The sequence below is a fragment of the Cupressus sempervirens genome, chromosome 5, assembly GCF_028749045.1.
Source record: "Cupressus sempervirens isolate cs-2001-9-10 chromosome 5, ASM2874904v1, whole genome shotgun sequence".
Lineage (NCBI taxonomy): Eukaryota > Viridiplantae > Streptophyta > Pinopsida > Cupressales > Cupressaceae > Cupressus > Cupressus sempervirens.
Window position 1 is genome coordinate 962,357,852 of NC_143122.1, and position 25,227 is coordinate 962,383,078.

The 25,227-nt window shown below is 32.9% G+C and overlaps 1 protein-coding gene across 1 annotated transcript in view; it reads right to left on the reverse strand.

The window, feature by feature from the left end:
- The window catches only part of LOC149559158 (pectate lyase 1-like), a gene marked incomplete at its 5' end in the record, with an annotated part of 38,286 nt that extends 30,780 nt beyond the window's left edge, over window positions 1–7,506 (reverse strand). Inside the window, 3 exons of the mRNA XM_089831273.1 lie at window positions 6,328–6,622; window positions 6,732–6,835; window positions 6,919–7,506. Of these exons, the coding sequence (XP_089687399.1) occupies window positions 6,328–6,622; window positions 6,732–6,835; window positions 6,919–7,506 (987 nt within the window). The remainder of the gene's footprint in view (window positions 1–6,327; window positions 6,623–6,731; window positions 6,836–6,918) is intronic.
- Window positions 7,507–25,227: the final 17,721 nt, after the last annotated feature.

Consider the following 25,227-nt stretch of genomic DNA (forward strand, 5'->3'; position numbering starts at 1 on the left):
CCCTTTCCAAAATCATTATCTCATCTACTATTGTGATGACATCTTCTTCACAAGAGAACTTTCTTATTAAGTTTTTTAGAGGATCACCCCACCATCTATGGTATGGTTGATTTTTTAGGGGAGGAATAGAAGGATATCTAGAAATGGATCATTTATGGTACATTTGGTCTAGAAGAAGATTGAAAAGTATATTTTAGAGAACATCAATGCTTATACTATAAGAACCAGGTTGAGTTTAGACAATTCTCCATGGAGATTTGGATATTGGTGTTCTCCTCCTTATAATTAGAGAAGTACACTCTAATTCCGATGATGTCCCACTATCTATATACAAAACACACTATGAGGTTGAGCTAACTATACAAGCTATGAGTGCAAACTCATCTTCCATTCTTTTGGAGAGATCTTTTGTACTTGATGAAGCTTCCACCTTCTTCTTTCCATTCTTTCTTTTTGAGAAATCAATGACATAGTGACCATACTCTTGAAAACCAAAGAACTTGACCTTAGAAAGGTCCTTCTTCTTCTTCTTCTTCTTCTTCATCTTCTTCTCACTTTGTGAATTTGATCATTTGCTAGATCCCTTCTTTTCTTTCCCTTTCCCTACTAGGGAAATGTTCTCTTGTTCCACCTCACTTTTCTAGCTCTTGTTGGCCCCATTGATTGTTGTTAGTCTAAAATCCTTTTGAGTAAAATTAGTCCATAGTCAATATCAACTCGATAAAGTGTCATGTTCACTAACAACTTGAACAAAGATCTCCACTACTTAGCAAACTCACTTAGGGTTGTTCTCACTAGCTTGTCATCACTAGGACTATCTCCAACAACTTTAACTTGTCCTTGACAAGTCTAAGCCTAGTGAGGTAGCTTTTGATGTCCTCTTCCTAGTTTATCCATGTATTCTTCAACTTCTCTCTGAGAATCATCTTCCAGTTGGTGGTAGCATTCTAGTACAAATTTAAAATGACATCCCATATCTTCTTTTTGGTGTCTACCTCCGAGATTTGTGGAATAGTATGTTCCTTGATACCATCAAGCATTATCCTCCTTTCCTTTGCATATTAATTCTTGTATGTTAAAATTTTTGTTGCATATGTAGGTACAGGTACAACAGTGATAGCGCAATCCTTGATACCATTTTCTTCCAACAATAAAGAAATTATGGCCTTCCAAACACCAAAATTTAAGGAACCATCCAATTTGTCCCAATCTCACAAACCAAGTGAAGCCATCTCAAGAGATTAAAGAAATAATAAGTCTAAAGAGATCAAACTAGGTTTAATAATTCCTCAATTTATTTCCTAAGAAAAACTTTTCTACCCTCAACACTATTCTGATACCATTCAAAAATTCCTATCGTAGTCATTGATTATTAATATCCTATCATAAATAATTATTTAACTATCAAAAATAAACTCACAACTAATATTGTAAAGTAACACAACCACAACTTCACTTATAAAAATGTGGAAATAAATAAGAAACACAATATTTTTTGACAAATCATTCTTTGAAAACTCCCTTAGGGAAAACCATCTCTATAAATGAGGAATTAAATTAACTTCAATAGATCAGGAGGTATAAAATTTCTTAACTCTCACTGGAAGAACTCCGACAACCACCCAATTTGTCCTGCTAATATTCCTCCATTGCTATCCCCAATGCTATCAATGCACCCTTGCTAACATTGCAAGACTCTTTACTATCACCACAAATTCATTTTCTAACATTACAAATCCTTCTACAACTTACGTTCTCCAAATGACCACCTAACCCCTTGATATACTACTCCTATTGGAAAACTAATGGTTAAGATTGATATTTAATCAATGATGAAGATTAAAAGTAGCTTAACAACCCTAAACAATTTGGTTTTTAGTTTCTTATAAAAGGCACAATTAATTAACAAATATTTTCCCAACTATAACTATCTAGTTAGAAAAAAATATATTCTCTAAATAATCACATGTGAAAGAATAGTTGTCCAAAGCTATCAAAGTAATAGTATGCTCCATTAAAAAATGTGTCCTTGACAAACTTTCACAACCAACTCTTCCTGCTAGAAATCTCATGCCATGTCACCTTGTTCTTTCTCCTCATTACAGGGCCATAAAGCGATTTCCTTTGCTTCTGATCATTGGCTTCACAGTCCTTCCAATGACATATATTCCCTACTACTCATTGTTGTTATTCTAAACATGTGCACACCCATGTCTACACCTGAATAGACAAAAAACCAAATCATATTAGTTAACAATCTCATGAGTTGGGCACTTAACTATTGGAGTTTGCTTGTTACACACAAGGAGTTGAAATTAATTCAATTACATGTGCATGCACTCTAGTAAGGCAGGCCCAATGTGGTTGAAGGAAAAATTCACTCGCATGTTTGTATCAAACCTTGATAGACGCTAAAAATGAGGAAATTTTTGAACACAGCAAGAAGAGACATATGATTGGCTCTCTAGTGAGGACACTTCTACCCCTATTCCTAGTCTTAATCAAAATTTTGTGTATGTCTACTACACATCTCCATCAGTACGTGATGTTTTTTCGATTGATAATGGTACCAATAAACACATGGATGTTGATAAAGGTTTGTTTGATACATTCATTCCTACACCAACTAATGATCACATCCATATTGTTGATGATATGGATTATATAGTAGAATGAATTAGTATAGTCAGCATACCTTTTACCTCAGTAATGTTTTCGATCACAAATATTCTCTAAATTCCTAGTTTCACTAGAGATATTTTTCCTATTAGTCTACTTTTGAATCATAAGCTCAAGGTAGAGTATTAGGTCTATGATGTGTATAAGTCTTTGTATTATTTTAAAATATGGTATAGTTCTTTCTCAAGGTTTCAAATAGGGGCATATCTTTGCACTTGTTATTGCGTCCTCATCTAGTGTTGCTCCTTTTTCTTCCTTTTTTGCATCTACATATCTTTGGCATTATAGATAAGGACACCTTTTTTTTTAGTCACTTTCATAGATGAACTCCCATATGATGGTATGAGGTCTTCCTTCATTATCCTTGTCTTCTTTACCTCCATGCTCTAATTATTTCACAAGGAAACAACATTGAGACTCTTGCAATCTAGAATGTATCATTCTACAAAACCACTTGCTCTTATTTCAACCAATCTTTGTGGATGTCTTCCTCCTTTTCAAGGATTATGATATTTTAGGTTATCTGTAGATGATTTCTATTGATGGAATTGGATCTATTTTTGCTCAAAAAAAGAGTAAGGTTTTTTTCTCATTTTTGTGGTCTTCTATTCTCAGGTGACTCAAGATTCTTAGAAGCCTCTAATTATTCTCTCCTGAGATCATAGGAGTGAGTTTACTACTACCGAGTTTCTAGATTTTTTGAAGGCTTCTAGCATTAAGAAACATTTCACCACTCCATAAACACCTCAGTAGAATGGTACTTTAGAGCTACACAAGTGGATTGTATTTAAGATGACTCAGTGTATGCTAGCTACCATAAAGTTGGGTGAATAGTTCAATGTAGGAGAAGTCTATACACAATATACTTGATTAATAGATTTCCCACTAAGGTTTAAAAAATAAAACATGAGAAGAGGTATGGAGTGACCATAAATCATCAGTTTCACATTTTTGAATGTTTCATTCTATATCATATATGCGTGTCCCAGCTCTGATATGAACAAAGTTTGATTCTAGGTCACTCACTTGTATATTATTGGGCTACAGTTTAGATTCCAAAGTATATTGTCTCATGGATCGTAAAATGTGTAATATTGTTATAAGTAGAGTTGTGGTCTTTGATAAATCTTCTTTTGATTCTCAACTACACAATAATGCTCCTGTACCTTGTCATAAGACTCTCTCACACTCTAATGATGAGATTGAGAACTCTTCTCAACTAAGGGGGGGGGGGGGGTGGGCGGGTGGGGGGTGGGGAAGAAGAGTTATATGGTGATCTAAATGTTGATTTAGGTATTTTGGAGGATTTTGGTCAATGAAGAAAACATTCTCATCCTAAATGGGTTTAGAGTACAATTTGTGACTCTAATCTAATTATTCCTCTAGATATCTCTATAGGTATAAGAACACAAAGATATACAAGAAATGAGGTTAATTTATTTGAAATGAGTTCAATTGGGAAAAGTGTTAAAACTGATACACTACATGATGCTCTCATTCAACCACATTGGAAGCATACCACAAATGTTGAGCATGAGTCTCTAGTAAAAAAATGTAAATGGGAGCTTGTTGATTTGTAAGTAGGAATGAAACCCATTGATTACAAGTGGTTTTTCAAAACTACATATAAGGTTGATGGATCCACTAACAAGTATTTAAGGTGCATTTTTTTTGTAAAGGTATATGCCCAATATGAGGGGATAGATTATGAAGAAACCTTTTCACCCCCTACAAATCTCAAAACAATAAGAGTTGTGTGTTCTCTAGCTATAGAAAAAAGATGGAAGCTTCACCATATGGATGTCAAGAGTACTTTCCTGAATGGTATTCTTATAGAAGAAATCTACATGGTCTAGCCTGAAGATTTCATTGATGAGCATAATCCTCCCAAGGTATGTTATCAAATAAAGTCTTGATATTGGCTTAAACTAGTGCATCAGGCTTGGTACATTGAAATAGATGGTCACCTTTTGCTACATGGCTCTATTCGTAGCCCTTTTGATCCTAATTTGTATATAAAAAAAGGTTGGAATGGGGATTTTCATACTTGTTTTGTACGTGGATGATCTTATCATTACAAGGAGTTTAGATACCCTATTTGATACTTTCAAGCATGAAATAAATAAAGCTTTTGATATGACTCACTCAGAGCTACTACATTATTGTATTGGCTCAATGTTCTTGTAGTGAAAGCAATATATTTTCATTTCTCACATGAAATATGCCAAGGCACCCCTACAAATGTTTGGCATGATAGATTGTAAGCTTATGATTACACAAATGAAACATTGATTACAACTCTCTCACTTCTAGGATTCACCTCATGTAGATACGATTCTCTATGGACAACTTTATGCAGGAGGTAGAGCAATGTCATTGGGTGGCAGCCAACTTTGTTTTGAGATATGTCAAAGGTACTCTTGAGCATGGTTATGAATATAAATATAATGATAAATTTTTCTTGCAAGGTTATGCAAACTCGAACTATGTTGGATCTCTAGATGATCGCAAATAAACATCATGGTAATTCTTTCATCTTGGATCTGGCTTTATGTAGATGTGTAAGAGCCTAAATATTACTTCTCTTTCATCTATAGAACCTGATTATTGTGCTCCATGAGAAGTGGTATGTGAGGCAATATGGTTACATCATATCCTATCCAATATAGAAATTTTAGAGGATCAACCATCAACTCTATTTTCTGATAATCAAGGTTTATTAGAACTTGTAAAAATATCTTGCTATTCACGAATGGATAAAACATATTGAGGTTGATTATCAAATGTTGAAAAATATTACAGTTGAAGTATGTGTGTCAAATATTATGTTGTTTATTTTCTTTGTTTTCCTCTGTTTTGCCCCTATTTTTAGATTCTATAGTACATAAAGAGATTGTATAGCACATAAAGAAACCTTGATCATTTCTTTTTATCAATCTTAAAATCATTCTAATTAGAAATTGATTTGGGAAAAAAAAAATTAACAATTGAATTTCCCAACATTGCAGCATGTCTCTCCTTAGAAAATATAGAAAAATGATACATTAGTTTAGCTATCATTACATAAAGTACAATGCAAGAATGAACAAAGAATGAATTTTAATCTTTTAGGCCCCGTTTGGTTGCTGGAAGATGAGGGCCAATACCGGGTTATCAGGGGTAAAACCAGGTTTTGCAAAAAAACTTTGGTGTTTGGTTGGTTAAAATTATAACCTGGTTTTCAATTTCATCTTCCAATTTTGGTAAAAAATTGGAAGAAGTTTCTTCCAACAAAAAGGTTGAATTCGAAATTAAAACCAGGTTTTGAATTTTATGACAGTTTTTTTAGTAATATTGTGGGGTCCACAGTATACTCATCTTCCGTGTCAACCAAACGGACCATTGGCTTTCCAAACCACAAAACCAGGTTTTCGAAAACTGGTTATAAGATAACCTGGTTATGGCACAAATTTATCTTCCCCAACCAAACGAAACCTTAAATACATGGCGAGAATGAGTGAATCTCATTTTTAAAGCGTGGAAGAATTGAATGAAAGAATGATCAAAGAATCTGTACAAGAACAGCGGCGAGACTTAACTACTAAATTAGAGGCAAGGGCCTGAGGTAGTGCAGGATAGAACTCCTGCACTCTGGGTCAAAATGGTCACTGATCTTCCATCGGAAATTTTAAATTGTTGGCTTGTCTGGTAGAGGGGAAGCGCTTTTCCTTTCCCAGATGGAACGAAGTATGCTCCGTTCAAAAATGTGTTCTTCATAGACTTCCACGGCCAACACTTCCCATCGGAGCTCTCGCGCCATGTCACCTGCTTCTTGTACTCCTCGTTGGGGGCCACAAAGCGATTGCCTTCGCTTCTGATGACAGGCTTCGCACTCCCTCCAATGGCGTATATACCCCACGCCTCATAGTTGTTGTTCGCAACATGCGCATACCCATGCCGGCACCTGAACAGAGAAACAAACCAAATCATATCAGTTATATGAGTTGGGTACTTGACTGTTGGAGATCGGAGTTTGCTGGTTAAACACGAGGAGTTGAAAGCAATTCAATTACCTGGGCATGCGCTCCAATAAGCCAGGTCCAAAGTTGTTGAAGGCAACAGTCACTCTCATGTTTGTATCAGCTGTATAATCGTCGCTATGTCCCAGAAGCATCACCTGTGCAGTACATAATAGATTAGTTATTCGTCCCTGTGAATAAGTGCATCACCTGTACATATACATATAATCTTGTATCTTACCTTATCGTGGTGAGAGAAGCGGTTGTTAGAAACGGTAACAGCGGTGGAAGCGAGCGTTACATCTACAAGCCCATCTGCGCAGCTGGAGAGGTTGTTATGATCGATCCAAATGTCTCGCGAAGAAACCACCGAAACTGCATCTCCATCTTGAGTATCTATGGTCTCATGGCTCAAGGATTGCGAGAGGAGAACAACTCCAGCGGCACTTGGCTTGCAGTCATGGATGTTCAAACCGTGGATGATAATGTTGCTGACATTGAGGAGGCGCATGCAAGGCCCATTGCTGATGTGGACAATTGAGCCCCTTGCGTCGATAGTCTTGTGGCTGGCCACGAACAGAGGCATCTCCAGTTTTATGTTCATATCACTGGCGAAGACTATCCACAGAGGACCGTCGTGCGTAACTCCGTATCTGAGAGTCCCGGGCTGGGGACTTGCAGCGTTGTCGTCTGGAGTGGTGACCGTGTACATCTCTCCTCCTTTGCCTCCCTTGGCTGCACTTCCAAAGCCCACGCCACAATCTGCAAGCTTCATTCTGCTCTGTGCCCAGTTTGCATCTCTTCTCCAGCAATTGTCTACCACATTGTATCAGGGCGCGGATGTAGACAAGGTGGCGGCCTGAACGATCACCAGTATCACGCAGGCAGCCATACAGAATCTCTGGTCCATGAAGATGATTTGTAGTGTTTGACAGTGTGTGCTGGAATGAATAAATGTGATGCCTTATGAAAAATATTGATTCAATTCAAAAGACGAAGAAAGTAATTAGGGAGCTTCACGACTGACGTAGCATGTTTCGCGTGAGCAGGTGTATATATATATAGAGAGAGAGGCCTGCACAGATAGCAGTGAGCCGCCACAATGTATGGAGAAATTATCATATCCACGCCGCAACCAAGACGCGGACATTTGACAGGCGGCATCTTCATATTTGTCCCTTCAAAACAACACCATGAGCTTTCCCTTATCAACTCACTCGTTCTCCTACACAATCCGCAGATTAACACCAGTCGATGGCGTAGTGCATACTTTCGGAGTGGATTAACATCTGCTCATATAAATGTCTGAGCCATTACTCTATTCTATGACTTCGCACGGGCGGCACATTTGTCTTTCGTAGACTTATTCTACCGTCAGAATTTGTAGATTGGTCTTTTGGAACATCTATAAATCTCCGGGAGAGGAGATGGATCGAGCCAATATGAGCCATTTATAATTATGGGGTGAAGGAAAAACCAAGCAAGCAAAAGTCAGGATTCATACATATATATATTGAAACAAATGAATAAAGTAATCACATAATATACATACTAAAGAAGCTTGTGCGAACTGAAATCTAGACCATGCTCACTTTTGGCTTGGATATTTACCATTGTTGCAAGGGTTGTTTATTATTTCACCAATTTTCCTTAAATATAATTTTACTTTGACAATTCAATGATCTAACATTAGACTAAACTACAAAGATTGATGGTTAGATGATCATATGATTAGATAATTATAACAAATGACATTTTTTTCATTAATAATAATAATAATTCATTTTTACCTCATTACAATAAGAAAAAACATATTTAGTAAATAGATCATCAAAGTGTAATATTCAATTGAATGTGCAGAAAATAGTAGAGATAATGTAGTGCATCTTTTCAAAATGCTTTGTCAAAATGACATTGGTGGTTTGCCTTCATAATATTTATATTCTTTTAATCTATCATAGCTTGAATGTAGTCCAGTTTTCACAATTTTTAATCAAACTTTCTTTTATAACTATGAAGGAAAAAGACTCTATGATCACTTGTGTTGAACTTGAATAGAATTAGAAAACTACATAGATTCTCGCTAGTATATTTATTTGAAGGGTTAGGTTGTTTTTTTTTCGTGAAAAGTGTCTTCATTCAAAGATGTTTAACCCTCTCCATCATTGTTTGCTTTTCCTACACATTTGTCAAAACACTATATAGCTGAAATGATGCATAGTAGAATAAAATGAAACAAAAGAGAGTGAAAATTTGCACTACAATTTTTACAATTTTTTTTAATAAAAAAATTGGAAGATGCACTGAAGTCTTGTATACGTAGCATCACATTTTTAATTTTCCTTTCCAAAAGTCAAAACATCCTATTGGTTAAATTTTGCATGATTAAATAAAAAGAAACATAAAAGAATGAAAAGTATCACTCCAATGTTAACATGTCTAATTTCTTGCCTTATTGTTGTGTAGAGTTGTTTCCCCTTGTTTGGTGCATATAGTTGTTCATTTTTCAAATTCTTACATTTTCATATCAAATTGTTGTTGGATTTCTCTTTATGCTTTCTTTTAAGTTTATATTCCCAATCTTAAGGTTTATGGACATTCCCTACTTATCTTTATAAATAGATGTACTTTAAATTATCATATTTTAATGTATATCACATAATCTACCACTTTTAAATATATTTAACAGATTAGGTTTTTGCCTATTTTTTATCAAAATCAATATATTATGTTTTTATTCTAATAGACTACCATATTATGAGATCTTAAATAGTATGATAATTCTTATTTCAAAAAGATTAAATTTTATATGTCTAGTGTATTTGTTTGTATATGAACTATTCATGTTTCCATGTTTACTTTATTTGAGTAATAGAATAGACAAATTGAATGCTTAGTTTGGATCAACTAAGCCTTGGGAAAGTATACTTGTAATTTGACTAAGAGTTTTATCATATTTTGTTAGTGCAACTTGGACAAAAGGTTTCACGTAGCATCTACCCCCTTCATGCAGCTAGTTTTAGTCACTATGTTTATATCTTTCTTTTTTTCAATTAGTTATGTTATTTTATAATTTGATGAGCTTGAAAGTGAGAAGGGATAGCTTACAATTTTTTTGTTTCTTTTAGAGGTAAAAGTACAAACCTGTCTCACCCTTTTCTAAAGGAAAAGGCTAAACAAAGTATAATTATTCACTTTCAATGACATAAAATAGGTATTATTATCTAGAATTTAAAAATGAAGTAAACTAATGAAATGTGTAGAAATGGATGAAGTTTAGGATTATAATTTTTAGTAATTATTTTGAATAAGAATTGATATATTTTCCTATTTTTTATAGATAATTTTTTAGTTTCTAAAAAATGTTGAAAAATTAGGGTTTTAGTTCCCACCATAAAACTATATGGAAATAAACCTATTTCCATTTGGACTTAGACTATTTTATAGATAAAATATATAGCTAAGAACTATCAAAAATAAAAATTGACTTTAGACCTATATTTTCTCTTTTATAATGATTTGAAAATTTTAGCTCACCTGAAATCAATAGCTCTTGTCTCGCACCACATTTTTCAAAACAAATCTATTCTAAGTAGAAGAAAATTTATAAATTCTAAAAAATGACTCTCTCCTCTAGAACGTCATATAATTTTTTATTTTTTTAATATGATTTAATATTTTTTTCTTTCTCAAAGCTTGTAGAATTTTTTAATTACAATATACTATATCTAATTAAAACACTATAAAATCTATATTAGAAAATTTTTGACTTTGAAATCTATAAAATGGTGTTTATATGTTACTAAAAATATCATAAAAAATAGTAAGAGTTATTAAAATGTCAATTTTTTGAAATAATTTTATTTCTTTAGAAATTGGATACAAACTAGTATATAACATTTATTTAGTAGACATTTCCAATTAGAAAAGTGTGAGACCATATATAGCTTAGCTAGAATGAATTTATCTAGATCACATGTTTGAACAATATTAATTTTTGGATAGAAATACTCAAATTTAGTCGTTTTGATAAGTTAGCATGAAAGGTCACACAACTTTGTACTTTTACCCTGAGACCATCTAGCTAGAATCTTTTTGTTTGGATCCGTTGGATGTAGTTTTGGTTCACATTTATTTTTATTGGTTTTGCACATAGTAAAATAGTAAACTTGATAGTGAAAAATAATCTCCCCTTTATGATTTTTAGTAATGTATTTCAATGTAGATAATAAAAAAGAATTCATAGTTTAATAAGAAAAAGAAAATATTGGCAATTTGAATATTTTGGAAATGGATCTTGCTGACTTGAAGATTATGAAATTGAATGAACAAGATAAACTAAAGTATCATATCATGAACATAACCTTTAAATACAATTTAAAGAATGTAGAAACATAATACAAACTTTGTTCTAAGAGGGAAACCCTCAAAGCCTATAAGGTTTTGTCATCAAGATAAAAAAAATGAAAAAAAAGTATCTTTGTTGATTCACTGAGCTTCAAATCATTACAATATATTTATGAACTCATTCTATAAAAAGCACAAATAACTTCCAAGATTAAATTTTTTAAACTATCAAAATACTACAAATTTCACAAATCCATTTATACTTTTCAATCAAAAGACCAATGGAAACATATCATTGTGGTATATTGAATCAATCCAATAGACAGAACTATTTACCTACACACATAAAAAAGTACTTACACCAAATTCTCATCCATATACTCAGATAAATTGTGATTAAACCATAATAATAATAAAATGTCACTTTTACATCTAAATTTTACGACTTGGTTTTCCACATATTCCAAATAGCTTACACCTATCTTAACAAACTACCATTTAAGAAAAAGTTATCTCAAGAAGATTCTTCAAAAGAAATCCTTGAGTTAGGTCAACCATAATTTATTTAAATTGTTTTTCTTCGTAAAATATTTGTGTTTGCTGAAAAATGAACCCATGTTTAAACTAGACAATGTTATTGTTTTTGCATTGGGATAAGGTGTATATAACGACACATTTCCAAATCTTCCACAATTTAACTTGAATAATAAAATTATTTTCATAGAAAAACATATATTAGACTTATTCAAAAGCTTTCATATTTTTTCATGACAAAATATTCATACTAAATGAACCCTTTTCGAACTTTCCTTTCCAAAACACAAAACTTATTTAACAATATCCTAGTACTTACTGATAAAGAGCATTATTTCTCATTAAAGAGTAAACATTTCACTGACTAATATAGTTTAACCCAATAAATTATTAATCATGCAAGTCTCCATCTAAGAGAAGTAAACTTAGTTGAGACTTGTGGAGAGAAGGCTCCCCCATATTAAATGCATAGATCAACCAAGTAAATTTTGAGAGATAAATCCCAATAATTTGTGAAAATGTTCAAATGTTTTTTGATGTAGCGATTTTGTAAAAATAACATCTTTACTTGAGCTTGTGAAGGTACAATATCAATCTATGATTCCTTTTCTACAACTTTCTCTTGTAACAAATGAAACATTATGTTGTTGTTTACCTTGAGAAAGTGCATGGTTTTAAAATCAAATCACTAAGGATTTCTTCAAGAATTGGTCAAGCCTAACGAAGTGTCTTTGCATGGGGTTACTGTGTCTCTTTTCAAAGAGTTTATAGCTGAAATAAATCAACTTCCAATGGGAGGACTTCAATTTAGAAAAGAGACTAACATTTTGAATGTTGCACTTAGGAAATGCCTAAAAACCCCTAAACAAGAAAATAAATTTGCAAAGGACGTGGATTTCTTAGATCATGACTAGATTAAGGAAATTTGGCAAGATTTTTTATTATGAATTTGTGAGTAGTTCATTCTAGATGGGTGGTCAAAATTTGTGCATAATTTCCACTTTATTTTTTTGAATCACTTCAAATACAAGGATAGGGTTTCTTTTCCCTTTTATCTAAACCATTCCTCCTTAAACAACCTTAGTTCTCATACGAGAAAAGATAGTAGGCCCATCCTTTAGGAAGGCTTAATTCTGTTAATTGAAGAATACTATAAAGAGAATGTTGTGAGTCATCTCCTTCAGGGGGGAAAATAAATAAATTTTTGGGGAATAATCTGAAAAAGTCTACTGTGAAAAAAATAAAGACTCATAATGTAAAGATTTAGGAGATAAGTGGAGAGGGAATTAAAAAAAAAAAGTCAAATAGTGACTCAAAAGGTGATGAGGAATTTGTGAAGAGAAAGAAAAATAAGAAAAATAAGAAGGAAGGTAGAGTCAAGAAGTGAGATGGATATTAGACCTGAAGAAATCTCAAAGGATGACAAGTGTACTTCAGAGAAGGAGAATGATGAGGAAGAGGAGAGGGTGACAGAGAGTAGGGATTTTTGTTCACACAATGAATGATATTCTCATAAATAGGATGATTTCTTAGTTAAATTTGTGGAATGGAAAGCATTGTGGGTTCTCCAAATTTAGGGACAAATGAACAGACTGGGTCTTTAAACCCCTCTATGGACAAAAAAACAACATTAAAGAGAAAGTTGGTCATGAGAAGAGGCATCCCATGGACACTATAAATGACAAAAAAGATATGAAAAAAAATGAGACAAAAATTGATGATGTGGATTATAAGGTTGAAGATGATAAAGAGGGCTCAGTTAGGGAGAGAAAGTTAATGCCTGAAGGTTCCCATGAGGACATTGATTATCTCAAGGACAATAAAATTGATGGGAATAATGGCGAGGTGAAGATTAGTAGGAGAATTGTGTTTCTCCACAAATCCAAACTAAAGGTAGATGCCTCTCTTTAGGCTGATTCTTCACTTTACAATGAAATCATCTCCCTTAATTTTGTTTTAGGGATTTGAAGGACACAACTTGGAAAACGAGAAAATCAAAAGAAACAAGATGGAGAGTAAATCTAGGAACATCCTAGAGAATCTCGTGGCCTATAAAGAAGTGTTGTGTTAACTAGTTAAAGACAATAAACAACAAATGGACATGGTTACCTCTAGCTTGTGTGTGGCGGCGATGAGTATTGGAAGAAGAAGCAATGAAGAAATGATTTCCCCTATAGATGCCCAGTTGATTGGTGGCCCAAGAAAAAGGACAAGGAAAAGTACAAAACAACGTATTGAAGTTGCTTCTAGTTCAATTGTCAAAGACCTCCTTCAAGAGGTTGTTAATAATGGTAAAGAATTAGCTAAGACAAAAAAGGAGCTAGTGTAAGGTTGCTATTTTTTTTGGAGGTTCTAGTTGCTGGTCGGGGTGTCAGGTCCTTGCTCTTAATATTGGATGCTTAGTAGGTTTAATTTTCTAGTGTTTGATCTGTATATTTGACTATATTTGGGTTTTAATTCTTATAAAACCTATTTTTTGGCTTGTTTCCATACTTTTAGGTTCCAAATCCTTATAAAACTTGATGGAACTTTTTGCTCAATTATCATTTTTTTTCAATTATTATATGGTGTTTTGGGTCCCCTCAAAATCTATCTTTACAGTAATGCTAAAAAATAAATCTCACTTATGGAAATATATTTTTACATGAAAACATGAAAGGATTTTAGGAATGATTTATTGCACTTTTTTTCCATAGTGAATAAGGATGGAATTGGGTGCTTGAATGCCCATATATGTAAGCCAGTAGGTCATCCAAATTAATTGTGTAGAACATATTGTATCTACAATGTATTTAAATTCCACTATAGATAACATGACACATTATCATTTCTTATTTTTTAAGGCAACAAGACAATCACTTAAGATAAATGCAACATTAGTAGTAAGCTTTTTTTTTCATAGATAGACATACCCCAATCAACATTGGTAAAACCAACTAAAGAAAAATTGTTATTAAAATGATACCACAAACCATATTCTACTGTTCCTTTAATATATTTGAATATCCTTTTAACATCATTTAAATGTGACTATCTAAGGGAATCTTGAAATAATGAAACCAAAAAAACTACTTGCTTGTGGTTGGGTCTAGAAGCCATGAGATAAAGGAGACTTCCAATCATGGATCTATATTTAGATTGGATTAAAATAGGTGACTTGGCAACTTTAACTAGTTTACATCCATTTCCTATTGGAGCACTAATTGGATTACAATAATCCGTCTAAATTTTCTTAGAAATTTCCTAGGAAAACATTATCTCAAAGAGAAATAAGCAATTTTCAAGTTGTGCAACTTCTACACCAACAGAAATTTAATTAAGATAGTAAGCACATTTCAAACTCATATTCTATTATGGCTGATTTTTTTAAGGTACTAAATCATTAGTTTGACCATAATGATATAATCACCATATATTCAATTTTTTTTAATATCATATCATATAGTCTTTCTATAAATTATTAATCATGCAAGTCTCCATCTAAGAGAAGTAAACTTAGTTGAGACTTATGCAGAGAAAAATCCCCAATATTAAATGTGAAGATCAACCGAGTAAAGTCTGCAAGATAATTCCCAATCATTTGTGAAAGTCTTCAAATGTTTAATGAGGTAGTGATTTTGTAAAAGTAACATCTATACTTGAGCTTGTGAAGGTACAATGTCAAGCTTACAATCATTTTCTAGAACTTTACCTTCTAAAAAATGAAACTTTATTTTACTATCTACCTTTAGAAAGTGCATGGTTTTAAACCTCATATAACTGAGGAGTTCTTCAAGAATTGGTTAGTGGAGAAAGGTTCTTGCATGGGGTTATTGTGTCTCTGTCCAAATAGTTCATAGATGAAATAATTGGGCTTCTTAGTGGGGGGAATTACATTTAGAAAAGAGACTAAAATGTTGAATGTTGCCCTTAGGAAACTCCTTAAAACCCCTAAAGAAGATAAAAAATGAAAAAGGAGGGGGATTTCTTATATCTTGACTAGACTAAGGAATTTTTTAAAGATATGTTATTATACACTTCTGAGTACTTCATTTGGAAAGGGCAATCAAAACATCAGCATAATTTCCACTTTATTTTTTTGAATCACTTCAGATACAGGGATAGGGTTCCTTTTCCCTTTTATTTGAAGAACTCCCTATTAAACAACCATAGTGTTCATAGGAAAAAAAGAGTATGCATGTCCTTCATGAAGGTCTAATTCTATTAATTGAAGAATAATATAAAGAGAATTTTGTGAGTCATCTCCTTCGATGGGGAAAAGAAAGGAAATTTTGAGGAAGGAAACTTTGGATAAGTCTAGTGCCAAAAAAATTAAGACTCGTAATGTGAATATTTAGGAGAAAAGTGGAGAGGGAATGGAAATAGAGTCAAATAGAGACTCAAAAAGTGATAAGGAATCTATCGAAAAAAAGATACATAAGAAGAGTAAGAAGGAAGGTAGAGTTAAGATAAGTAAGATGCATGTCAGACCTGAAGAAGTCTCAGAGGATGACAAGGGTACTTTGGAGAAGGAGACTAATGAGGAATAGGATAGGGAGATGGAGAGTGTGAATTATAGTTCAAACAATCAAGGGTATTCTAGTAACAAGGATGATTCCTCAATTAAATCTTTTGGCATAGAAAGAAATGTGGGTTTTCCAAATTTAGGGATGAAGGAATAGACAATCTTTGATCCCCCCTATGGATAAAGTCATGACTGTTAAAGAGAACTTGTTGAACCCTAAATCTTGTCACTAGGAGGGGCATCCTATGGACACTATAATAGACCAAAAAAAAATGACAACTTCTCCTATTACCCATGAGACAAAAATAGATCATTCAGAAAAGAATGTTGAAGATGAGAAAGAGGCCTTAGCTGGGGAGAAAAAGTTAATGCCTAAAGGTTCCCAAGAGGACATTTATTATCCCAAGGATAACACTATTGATAAGGATAATGGGAGGTGAAGATCAGTGGGGTAATTTTGTTCCTCCACAAAGACACATTGAAGGTGGATGCCTCTCTTCAGGCTAATTCTTGGCTTTACAACAAGATCATCTCCCTAAAAAAAATGTTAGGGATTTCCAAGACAACTTGGAAAATGAGAAAACCATAAGAATCAAGCTAAAGAGTGAAGTTGTAAACATCCCAGAGAAACTCATGGCCTAGGAAGTAGGGGTGAGGCAACTAGTTAAGGAAAATGGACACTAAATGGACATGATTACCTCTATCCTTTGTGTGGTGGTGATTAGTATTGGAAGGAGAAGAAATGAGGAAATCATTTTCCCTATGGATGACTAGTTGATTTTTGAACCAAGTAAGATGACAGGGTGGAGCTCAAAAAGGGCTATTGAAAATACCTTTTGTTTGACTGTTGAAGACCTCCTTCATGGGGCTATTAATAATGGAAAAGAATTGGCTAAGACAACAAAGGAGTTGGTGTAAGGTTTCTCTTTTTTTTGTATTTTTTCGGGATGTTTGGTCCTTTATTTTATTGTTGGATACTTCACATTTTTTATTTTTCATCTTTTGATTTGTATATTTGACTATATCTAGGTTTTAGGTCTTGTAGGACCTATTTTCTTGGCTTTTTGTCATACTTGTAGGTTCCAGATCCTTGTAAAGTTTGGTGGGACTTTTAGCTCAATTATCTACTATTTTATATTTTTATATGGGATTTTGGGTCCCTTCAAAACCTATTTTTATTGTAATTTAAAAAATAAATGAAACTTTATGGAAATATAATTTATACATGAATAAGTGAAAGGATATTAGAAATGATTGTTTGTAGTTTTACTCTCATAGTAAATAAAGATAGAATTGGGTAGTTGAATACCCATATATGTAAGTTGGTAAGTCATCCAAATTAATTGAATACAAAATTTTGTATATGCAATGTATTTAGATTCTAATATAGATAATGTCACACATTCTCATTTCTTATTTTTCTAGGCAATAGGACAATCACCTAAACTAAATACAACATCACTAGTACTTTTTTTTCATCGATAGACATACCAACATTGGTAAAAGTAACTAAAGAAAAAATTTTACTCAAAGGATAACAAGAACCATATTCTAGTGTTCCTTTAATATATTTGAATACTCTTTTAAGAACATTTAATTGTCACTATCTAAGGGAAGCTTGAAATTATGAAACTAAAGAAACTACCTGCATGTGGTTGGGTCTTGAAGCCATGAGGTAAAGAAGAGTTCCAATCATGGATCTATATTCAGATTGGTTCAAAATAGCTGAATCTTTAACTTTAACTAATTTGCATCCATTTACCATTGGACTACTAACTGGATTACAATAATCTATCTAAAGTTTCTTAGTTGTTTCCTTGTAAAACATGATCTTGAAGAAAAATAAACCATTCTCAAGTTGTGCAACTTGTAGTCCAAGAGAAATTTAATTCACCTAGTAAACACATTTCAAACATAGATTTTGTTAAGGATGATTTTTTTAAGGTACTAAATCATTAGTTTGACCATAATGATATAATCGATATATATTTTTTAATTTAAAAATTATATCTTATAGTCTTTCTATAGAGGGTGTTGTCTACTCCACCCCTAAATAATGCATTAGTGATCAAGTGAGAATCTATTCTTGAATATTGAGTTCTACTTGTTTTAAGACATAACAAGCCTTTTTAAGCCTATAAACATGATCTATTATTTTGGTGCTTCAAACCCTTCAAGCTTTCAAGAAAATATTTTCTTCTAGATGACCATTAAAAATATAGTTTTAATGTCAATTTGATAAAAATAAGATTTTGTTTACACGCATAATCTAGAAACATTGTAATTGATTCTAATCAAGCCATATATACATAAGTTTCCTCAAAGTGAATACTTTCTTGATGTGCATAACCTTTTCACACAAAAATTTATTTATTCCTCACAAATTTTCTAGTTTCATCAAGTTTATTCCTAAATACCTATTTCCCATCTATTACCTTTTTTCATCAAGTCTAGGTACAAGGTCCTATGTTTTATTCTTTTCTATTTGGATATTTTCTTCTTTCATTGCATTTAACCTATAGTCATCATTTAAATCTTTAAAAATATTTTTGGGCTCAATTTCTTTTACTATACAATAATGTTAAACAATTTGAGCCTATTATTCTTGTATAACTTTACTTTGTACTAGGATACCTTCATCTTTGACCACTCTAATAAATGTTTAAGGATGTCTCTTGACTTTGAACTCTATAAAATGGTGTTTATATGTTACTAAAAAATCATAAAAATAGTAGGATTTATTGATATGTCAGTTTTCTGAAATAATTTTATTTCTTTAGTAATTGGATACAAACTAGTATAAAACATGTTAGGTCTTTTGGAACACCTAACATAAATCACCGACAAAATTGGGGGAGAGGAGATGGATGGAACCAATATGAGTGATTTAGAATTATGGGGTAAAGGAAAAACAAAGCAAGCAAAAGTCAGAACAATCATATGTATGTATTGAAGCAAATGATTAAAGTAATCACATTGGATACATGCTAAAGAAGCTTGTTTGAACTGAAATTGAGACCATCATCACTTTATTTTTCATATTTACAATTGCAAGGGCAGTCTATCTTACTATAATCTATAATAAAAAAATTTAATTATTGTTATATTTCAATTTTCTATTGTTTTTTAAATAAGATCTTATCATTTTCCTTTATGAAAGAAAGACTAATTTTCATAAAATATAATTTCACTTTGACAATTTTTAAGATATAATGTTAAATAAAATTATAAATATTAATGGTTAGATGATCATATGATTAAATAATTATATGTAAAATAAAGATATATTTTCAAAAAAACCTATATCATGTGAAAAAGAGCAGAAAATGTGAAAAATAATAATTCTATTCTACCTCATTACAACAAAAATAATAAATGTTTATTAATAGCATTTCATAAATGTAATTTTCAATGGAATGATTATAAATCAATAAGATAATATATTTTTTGAAAATTAATACTATTGCAATCACTGATTATTAATATCCTATTGTAAATAATTATTAAACTACTGGAAAAAAATTCATAGCTAATATCGAAAAATAACACAACTGCAACTTCACCAATAAAATATGGAAAGAAATTCACAATACAAAGAACACAATATTTTTGGACAAATTGTTCCTAGAAAAATCCCTAAGGGAAAATGAGTTCTATAGATGGAAAATATATTAACTTTAGCATATCAAGAGATACAAAGTTCCTTGCCTCTCACTTACGGAATTCAAATGACCGCCTAATTTTTCTATCTAATATTCCCCACTACTATCCCAACTGCTATCACTACACCCTTGCTAACACTTAAAGACTATTTTCTATCATTTGAAAGTCATTTTCTAACATTGCAAATGCTTCTACAACTTCTTGTGTTCCTCTATTATGTTTTGTTCTCCAAATGCCTCCCTTGACCCCCTTTTATACTACTTAATCAAGAGGTTTCTAGTTGCTTCTTGATCAAGAAAACCTAACCAAGAAGTTTCTAGTTGCTTCTTGATTAAAACAACCTAACCAATAGGTTACTAGTGGCTTCTAGAAGGAGTTCATTAATTAACAAATATTTTTTTGTAACTCTAACAATTATTTGTGAATTAATCACATATGGACAAACAACTATCCAAGCTACCTAAAACTAACACTCCCTCTTAGAGAGGAAGTTGTTATGCATGATACCCAACTTATCTCTGAAGAAGATGAATTTTTCCTTACCCAATGCCTTGGTCAGAATGTCTGCTATCTGCTTCTCCATAGGTATGCACTGTAGCTAAACAACTCTCCATTGTACACAATCTTTAATGAAGTCATATTTTATGTCTATATGTTTAGACCTATCATGAAATATTGGCTTCTCAAACAATTTGATACAACTCTAATAATTGCAGTGTATTATACTAGTCTCAACCTTCTGACCAAATAAGGCTACTAACAACTTCCAAAGCCATATAGCTTCACATGTCACCATGATAGCTGCTATGTATTCTACTTCTACTAAACTCAGAACCACAATTATTTTCTTCCTACTGAACTAAGATACAACTCCTGATCCCAAACTAAAACAACACCCTGAAGTGCTCCTATTGTCTATTCTACTTCCTACCCAATCTACATCAGTATATCCCATCAACTTGATACCTTCACCTTGAACAAATATGATCCCATACTCAATTTAATCATGCAAGTAATACCATACATGCTTGGCCACTGTCCAATACATTCTCTTTGGTTCAACCATGAACTAGCTAAGAGAGTTTATAGAAAATGCTATATCTAGCCTAGTATTGACCAAATACATAAGAAAAACAATCAAATGTCTATATAAGGTGGGATCTACATGCTTCTCCTTAGATGTATCTACCTTCCTCCAATTCATGATTAGGTGTAGACATGGCTTTGCAATCCTCCATCTCAAATCTCTTCAAGATTTCAATGCAATATTTCCCTTGAACAAGAAAAATATCTCCATCTGTTTGCCACACCTCCATGCCTAGAAAGTAGTGCATAAGTACTAATTCTTTCATCTCAAACTCTTCTACAATGTCCCTCTTGTACTCTTCTATTAGCCCTAGTGAACCTATATGAAACAAGTCATCCATATAAAGAACAAGAATGAGAATCTCACCCCCAACCACCAAGTAGTAGAGGTTAGCCTCCACATCATTATTCACAAAGCCCATTTCCTACAAGTATGTATCAATGTGCTCATAACATGCTCTGGAATCCTACTTGAGTCAGTACAATGCTCTCTTCAATCTACACATGTGAGTCTCTTTGTTGTGTGCTACAAAGCCTTTTGGTTGCTCTATGTATACCTCCTCCTTTAATTCACCATTGGGTAGTAGCAAGGAGTTGGGTCTCAATTTCATAGAAGTCCATGAATTAGGATCACATTCTTCTAGAAATGGGTACCTATTTTAGGTTCGGGTGCCCAATCCAGAATTTTAAAAATGGGCACCCAGTTTTTTAAAAATTTGGTACCCATTTTTTATTTTCAAAAAATAGGTAACCATTTTTGAAAACATAAAGAATTTGTATTTTTTAGAAATGCATACTCATTTTTTGCTTTTAAAAAATGGGTACCTGTTTCTAAAAAAATTAAATTTTTCTTTTTTGGGGAGGATTTTACATCCCGATTTGACTTTTTCAAAATGGGTACCCATTTTTTTAATTTCAAATAATGGGTACCCATTTCTTACAACATTGGGCTGACCTTTTCTCCTACCTTAGATTTTGGTTTGGGATAGGCTTTGTGAGACCAAGCCTGTGCCTTGACCTCTCAAGATTTGGCTAAGGCATTGAACTAACAAATTCATGCCTTGCTATAATTTGTAGAGGGTCTTCCCGATCAAATTATTTTATGAAACAAAAACCCATTAGAGATCTCACTGTCCTAATTTCATAAATATAAATTCTATAGTGCTATGATTTTATTTACTATTTTTGTATTATTTTTTTAATGAGAGGCGACACCTAAATGTAAAATAGTGAAGTTCAACAAAACTTTAATAACTTTTTTATTTTATAATTTTTCTTAAATTAATTTATATTCCATCAATCTACATACAATTCTTTTGAGGTTAAATTTTTTTTTTAAAATGAAATTTTAATCGAATTATGGTGTCCATACATGAGGAGTTTTAAAATTTACATTTATAGCCAATTAATAATTAATAGTAAAAGAATTATTCAATAAAAAATTAAGGAAAAATGTTTTCATCAATCTTAGTTGTATTAGGTAACTCCCTTTAAAAGTATTTATGAAAATTCATTTATTTTTGTCAAATTATCATGTTTGTACATGAGTGTGGTATGGTCCTGAAATAGTCATTTTGAAAAAGTAGTTTTTAAAGATCCATACAAAAAACAAAATCTTTCAATTGGGTATACAAAAAAATTACATATTCAAAAAGTAGATTCTAAACACTAAAATTTTACTACTGAATTTTTTTTCATATTCAATATCTAAATGCCTCAAATTTTGACATCAATTGACGAGAAATTTCAAAAATAGGAAAAACACTTCCACTTTTTGCACAAAAGTGAGACCCAACTTGTTGCACTTACCCCATTAAGGAATGTTTTCTTGAAATCCATTTGATGGATCTACCATCTCATCTATGCTAGAAATGAGATCATAGCTCATGTAGAACTATACCTGGTCACTAGAAAAATGTCTCCCCATAGTTTATTCCCTCCTTCTAAGAGAACCCCTTGGCCTTGAACTTTTCCTTGTCTTTCTCGATGCTACCATATGCACCATGCTTTACCTTATAGATCTAGTGTGATCCAACAATTTCCCTACCTATTGATCTAGGCATTACCTCCCATACATCATTACACATTATTGAGTTATATTCGTCACCCATAGCATCCTGGCATACCTGATGTCATACAAACTCTTGTAGCTAGAAGGTTCATTATCTACCAATTGACTAACTAATGCCATATAGTCATTGAACTTTGCTAGTTGTCTCTATTGTCTAGTACTCTTCCTAGGAGCTTCCACAAACTCCTCAATATCGCTTAGTATCTCTTGAACCTTTTAGTTCCTTCTATGAACTATGGAGGATGAAATATCAAAATCCAAGTCTTCTAGATGTATTTCCTATTGCATATGTTGCTCCATTCTCTGTGAGTCCTCACAACCTAAGCTTACACTCATACTGATAAGTATACTTGTGCTTTGTTACCCTTGACTAAGCTTGGAACTTCTACTATTTGCTCACTCTAATCATCTACTGGCAAATCTCTAGACCTTCTAAATGCCTTGTCCTCCATGAACTTAACATCATGTATGACAATAATTCTTCTAATCCTGGGGATAAAAATCCTATATGACTTTGAGGTTTCACTATACCCAAAAAAGTACCCCCTCTCTATAGTCAGATCTAACTTGGTATGTGTATCACCTAGAATATGATTATATGCCAAACTCCCAAATACTCTAAAATGGCTAACATTAGGCTTCTTACTAGTGAAAGCTTTCTTTGGTGTCATTTTCCCTAGCACCTTGTGTGCAACCCTATTCTAAAAGAAGACTTTTGTAGTACATGCCTCTGCCCATAAGTAGCGAGGCATATCCTATTCATGTAGCACAGATCTTGCCACCTTCAATATAGAATGATTCTTCCTCTCATCAACTCCATTTTACTATGGATTGTAAGGGATATTCCACTCTCTTGATTCCTTCTCTCATATAGAACTCCTAGAAGTAATTTATTTTGTACTCACCTCCATTTTCTAAGTGAACAACCTTTATCTTCCTTCCTTTCAAGTTCTCTACAAGAGCCTTGAACTCTAGGAACTGACTGGAAACCTCATCCTTGGTCTTCAATAATTATATCTAGGTCTTCCTAGTGAAATCATCCATAAAAGTAACATAGTACGCTCATATCCTCTAATAGACTTTGTTGACATTGGTCCACATACATCTAAATGCACTAGATCAAGAACACCTTTAGATCTGGTGTCACTTCTTGGAAAAGATGCTTTCACAAACTTCCCCAACATGCATCCTTTACATACATCATCATGCTCTATGCTTACCTTTAGAATACCTATCACCATCTCATGAAGCAATTGGAGTGCTTCATGATGAATAGGGCCTATCCTCCTATGCCATAGCTCTCTAAGATGTCTAGGATTACTAGTTCTCATGAGTGCATTAGGAGTATCAAACTACAACATATAAAGTTGACCACTTCTAACTCCAAAAGTTATGGGTGATTTCCAATCCTTGTGCTTAATCAACACATGTGTCCCTCTAAAGAGTATATTATACCCCCTATCCTAAAGAAGAAATACATAAATCAACTTCATACCTAATCTTGGCAAATGTAACACATCATGAACTAGAATTCTCTTTCCATTCTCCCTCTGAAACTGAACAGTCCCTTTCACGACTAGGTTGAGTTTGGACAAGTTTTGCATAGAAATTTGGATATTAGTGTTCTACTCCTTATAACTAGAGAAGTACTCTGTAACTCATGTCATATGAAATGATGCCCCACTATCTATATTCTAGATAGTCTGTAACGTTGAGCTCACCATACAATCTATAAATGCAAACTCATCTTCTAGTTTACTGGAAAGTTCTTCTACACTTGTATAAGTTTCCACCTGCTTCTTTCCCTTCTTCCTTTCTAGGAAATCATTGACATAGTGACCATACTCTTGACATCCAAAGAACTTGACCCTAGAAAGGTCTTTCTTCTTCTTGTTTTGAAAATTTGATCCTTTGCTAGATCCCTTCTTTTCTATCCCTTTCATTGCTAGGGTAACATTCTCCTATTCCACATCACTTTTTTGACTCTTGCTCACCCTGTTGACAAGACTTAGTCTAAAATCCTCCTGAGTGAAATTAGTGCATAGTTGATACCTACTCAGTAAGGTATCTCATCCACTAAAAACTTGAACAAAGATACTCCACTATTTATAAAACCCATTTAGGGCTATTCTCACTAGTTCATCATCACTCGGGCTATCTCCAATAGCTACTAACTTGTCCTTGACAAGTCTAAGCCTAGTAAGGTAACTTGTGACATCTTCTCCATGGTTCATCAGGGTATTCTTCAACCTCTCTCTAAGAATCATCTTCCAGTTGGTGATAGCATTCTGGTAAATATTCAGAATGGTGTCCCGCATCTTCAATTAATTAAATTTTTTTTCTTC